General features: G+C 40.2%; 1 protein-coding gene across 1 annotated transcript; it reads right to left on the reverse strand.

The window, feature by feature from the left end:
• Positions 1–2,123: 2,123 nt before the first annotated feature.
• Positions 2,124–4,367, reverse strand: LOC140460001 (probable G-protein coupled receptor 139). The gene is made up of 2 exons (XM_072554406.1): positions 4,298–4,367; positions 2,124–3,025 (listed from the first exon to the last, which is right to left on the reverse strand). The coding sequence occupies exons 1-2, from the start codon at positions 4,365–4,367 to the stop codon at positions 2,124–2,126; spliced, it is 972 nt and encodes a 323-aa protein (XP_072410507.1).
• Between the last annotated feature and the right edge of the window lie 526 nt (positions 4,368–4,893).

Genomic DNA, 4,893 nt, shown 5'->3' on the forward strand with positions numbered 1-4,893 from the left:
TGAGAGGAAGAAAATTGGGAATTTGTGAAAATGCTTATTATGGATTGGAGTTTAGTCACAGTCACTACCTCAGTGTGTATCAAGTCTTTGAGATTCTGCATGTAAATTTGCACGCTGAACTGGAGGATTCGTTTTCAGACGTTTCGTCACCATGCTAGGCAACATAATCAGTGAGCCTCACCTGGAGCACGGGGGTTTGGGACCCGCTTTCTATTTGTTTGTTTTGTTTTCTGTGGGTTGATGATGTAATTTCCGGCAGTGATGCCATTTGCTATGTTGATGTCATTTCCTGTTCTTTCTTCTCAGAATGAAGTAAATGGGGTCCAAGTCAATGTGTTTGTTGACAGCTTTCCAGTTGGAATGTTATGCTTCTTGGCATTCTCTTGCACGTCTCGTTTGGCTTGTACTAGGATGGATATATTGATCCCCCGAAGTGGTGTTCTTCCCGATCTGTATGAAAGGATACTCGTGAGAGTGGGTCATGATTTTTGTGGCTAGTTGATGCTCATGTGTCCTGATGGCTAATTTTCTGCCTGTTTGTCCACTGCAGTGTTTGTGACATGTCTTGTCAGGTATTTTGTAAATGACATTAGTTTTGCTTGTTGTCCGTATTGTGTCTTTCAAGTTCATTAGCTGCTGTTTTAGTATGTTTCGTTTGTGTGGGCTACCATGACACCAAAACGTCTGAATAGTCTGTCACTCACTTCTGAGATGTCTTTGATGTAGGGGAGAGTAACTCTCTAAGTCTGTGAGAGCCAATTCTTCTCCTTGCACTCGCAGGAAATTACTAATGGTACATAATAGTGAGATGGAAGCACCAGAGATAAGATGTGAGCTTAGGGAAGGTTTGACTTTGGAATAGGTGTCTTCAAATGTCTGGAATCCTCTGCTACACAGCGGACTTCAACCATATCACAACTTGGGATCTGGTTTGTTTGGGGAGTACTTTGAACAGGCAACAATGGAGGAAATATATTTCACATTTCTTTTCAAGTTGTATTATAAACTAGCCCTGTCAGAAACGGTGGATTCCTCCCTTGAGTTATTTCCTTACCCAGCTGAAATAAGTTGAAGTACTACAATATTTCTCGTACTGAAAACCGTGTTTGTCAATATTGATAATAATAATATACCCCAATGCCCCAGTGGGTGGTGCACCTGCACCATTCGGTCATTCACTCATAAAAAGAGTGAAATGGCAATCAGGGACCGTGAATGTACAAATGAATTGAACAGCACAACTTTGGCCAAATGCATAGTTTCTGCCTTCCTCAAAAAGAAACTTAATAAAAAAACACAAGCATATAACACGAACATATAATAGAAATAAATGAATGTTTAATGTGATATTCACTGGACTGTAAATGTCAAAATAGCTTTTCCTCCAAAATGCTACCAGATGTGTTGAGTTTCTCCAGAAATTTGCATTTTTGAGAATTTATTTGAATTTGATTTGATTATTTGAATAAGGATGTAGAAAGAAACAATTCTGATGCAGGAACTGCAGAAGGAGCTGATGATGCTGTTACTGTGTTAAAGAATCCGATGTCTATCAACAGGAGAGTAAACCTAAAAGTTGTAGACTAAACAATAAATAGCACACACCATTCCTAAGGACACAGTTCAAACAGATATACTGGGTTATGTGTCTTCTTGAAGATCTCATTACTCTGCAGGCTGTCGTGATGTGAAGAATGGGATGGGCAGATAAGATATCTCCAAGAAAGGAAAGAAAGGCAAGCAAGGAGACAATGATGAAGGAAGGCAGGAAGGAAGTCTGTGAATAAGGAATGATGAGATGGGAAAATGAAAGAAAGAAGAAAACAGGATGGGAAAGTAATGAATAAACAAATACTGCCTTGGAGGAGAAGAATGAAGATTGGGAGAAGTGAGGGTGGATCTAAATGAGAATTTCGCTTCTTGCCCAGAAGTAAATCATTTCCAATAGTTGTGCATTTCCTCAGGCATTGCATTTGATATCTGTTAAGCAGGGGAATGGGCTTTATATAACGTTACGAATCTTGTTTCTGTCCATTAAATTGCTGCTTCATGATGCATAAGGGAGCTGTGCACACTGGGCAACTTTGATGGGAAAGAATCAAATGAAGTGATTTCCAAATCCCTCATCGTTTAAAGGATCTGGCGAGCGTGACAAAGGGGTATATCAGGATTTTCTTCATCTGTTTTCGAAACAAGTTCTGAGAAACCACATAGATGAAGACGTTGTTGCAAGAACTAAGTAACTGGAGTGTATTGGTCGTCTCTTCAAAGATGTACAACGGGTCACTGAAATCCAGCCCATTAAAGTAACTCTCATCTTTAATCTGCACATATATAAAATGTACGAGAAGAGGAGACCACATGAGGAGGAAGCTTAAAGAGATGGCAAAAAGTAGGGCAATGGACCTCTGACGATTAGCCATCTCTGGATCTTGTCCCTTAGCAGCACCACAGAGCCTCCTGCGGGCTCTGTTGGCCGCTAGGATGTGTCTTATGGTAAAGACGTTGAGCAACAGAATGAGGAAGAATGGGAGAAAAGGGGTCAAGATCCGAAACAACCAATCATAAAACTGCCAGACTGGCCAGGTATAGAAGTTCGCTTTGACGCTGCAAAACCAGGGTACCCCGTCCAAAATGAACAAGGGCTGGAATGCAAGGTCGAAAGGAGCGTTCTTGATGCAACTCAGGACACAGATCATTCCAATAACGAGCAATGCAGTTTTCTCGGTGCAGTATCTTGTCTTCAGTCTCTGATAAGAGATGGCCACAAAACGGTCGATGGTAAAGGCGACTGTCAGCCAGACCGAACAATCGAGTGTAGCATAGACCAATACGACACTGAGAGTGCACACAGGAGTTGTGGACAAGACATTTTGCCGAAAATAGATGCGGCTGATTCGATTGAGGATAACTGCCGTGGTGATGACAAGGAAGTCACTCACTGCGATTGCCACCAGGTAGTAGGTGGTGCATCGGGAGAGACCGCACCTTCCTTGAGATAGAATTATGATCGCCAGCAAGTTGGCTGTGATAAATCAAAAGAGAGTGACAGTAATGAATTACTCAAAGCACTGGCTGTTGACATATGCATTTTTTTAAATGAAACAGTCTTTGAACATAAACTTGCCATCCCGAGTCTCTGCCTGTTTTGAAGTAATTGTCAAGTGTTGTTCAACACATGCAGCATCAAATATCTGTCAATGCACCTGATTAAGGAAGAGCACTTCAAATTCTTTTTATTTCAAGTAAACCCGTTGTGCTATAACCTGGGGTCATGTTAGTTTTGTCTTTCTCCACTCCAACCCAACACCGCATCTCCACATCAACTGCCAGTGTGATCAGCTCAGGAATAAACATAGCTCTCCTGTCACTGAGTTAAGGCCATGAGCTACTAGTTCAATTCGGGATTAACAGAATAATGCGGTTGCCATGAAGTTATTCATATCAAGCAAAGGCCAACCTTTAATCCATAAATATTGACCGACGTTGACTGCTCAACAGTGATGTCTCACCGTTTACAATCGCATGCTTCAAATTTTCTTAAGTACCAGCAGTTGGCCATTCCCTTAACATCATACATCGGTCTGAAATCTCATGTTAACTTACTCTATCTTCCGTTCCTTCCTCAAATTAATATTGTGAATTGTGTTGATTATAGAGATATTGAGTAAAAGCCAAATTGATGGAACTTTCACCTGAGCAGCTCGGCTTCTGCCCTCTTCTTAGGACGTTCATTTGAACAAAACAATGGTGTCGTTCATTGGGAACTCAATACCTATTACATCATTCCAGAGCCCATAGTGTAAGTTCTGTAAATTACTGAATGTTCGTTTTTATTACAAAACATCTCCTTAAATGCTACGACATAATACTTCATATTCAGATACTGCAATTAAAGCCATACACACTGTGATAAACAATTCATCCTACAATCAACGAGATTGCATTTCACCGAATTGGACTGGACCTTAATCTGCGACAATATTACACTTTAATGTTCAAACATTGTCATTCACCACAAATTTCAGTTCAGCGTCTCATTTTTTCTATAAGGGCACAGCATACAAAATGGAAGAGCACAATACCCTTCGTTATAATGACATTGGAAGTAATTTACGATTATATTTCAGAGCACAGATGTTATTTCCATTTTTATTATTTCGATTAGAGACCCATTGAAGGTCCTTAAAATTAAACAGTTGCATATTGGAAAAATTCTACCGAATCCTGGAAGGAAAAGAAATAAACTGGAAGTACACGATAAGGTAATCGATTTTTTCGAGAATCAGTGACTTACCAGGGCCACCCACAGCAGCGAGAATTAAATAGTAAATGACAAAGAAGGGGGCAATGACTGCCTCATGCATCTTCGTTCAAAAACTACAGGACTTGTTGTCGCTGTGGAGGGTTGCTCTGCGACATATTCAAATGGCCCCTCATTTATTCAGAGTGATAGTCGCAAGAGGGGCAATTAAGGTACAGCACGCAGCTTACTAACATTTCTTTGAACAAAGAGATTACGTCACTGCTCATGCCTTCCAACAAGGCGAATAACTGAATTTCCCTTAGGGGACAGACTCACAACTTCACAAAATATGACGTTGAGTCTTTCAGTAGTGATTCTCTGATGGCAAACACTTAGTTGAGCCTCTTTCATCTTCCCATTTCTGCCATTTCCCAGATTTTTCTTCATTTTAAGCGTCAATGTACTTCATCGGTGGGTTCACTTATATGAGTTTTAGTGCCTAATACTTTAACACTTCTTCAATATTTCCATAAAATTTCAGTTGAACGTTTGGATAATCACATTTAACAAACAAATGACCTCAACATTGTGACGACCATCAAATGCAAATTTAAGGAACGTCGAATCTGAAAAATTCTTCATTTGAT

The sequence above is a fragment of the Chiloscyllium punctatum genome, chromosome 36, assembly GCF_047496795.1.
Source record: "Chiloscyllium punctatum isolate Juve2018m chromosome 36, sChiPun1.3, whole genome shotgun sequence".
Classification (NCBI taxonomy): domain Eukaryota; kingdom Metazoa; phylum Chordata; class Chondrichthyes; order Orectolobiformes; family Hemiscylliidae; genus Chiloscyllium; species Chiloscyllium punctatum.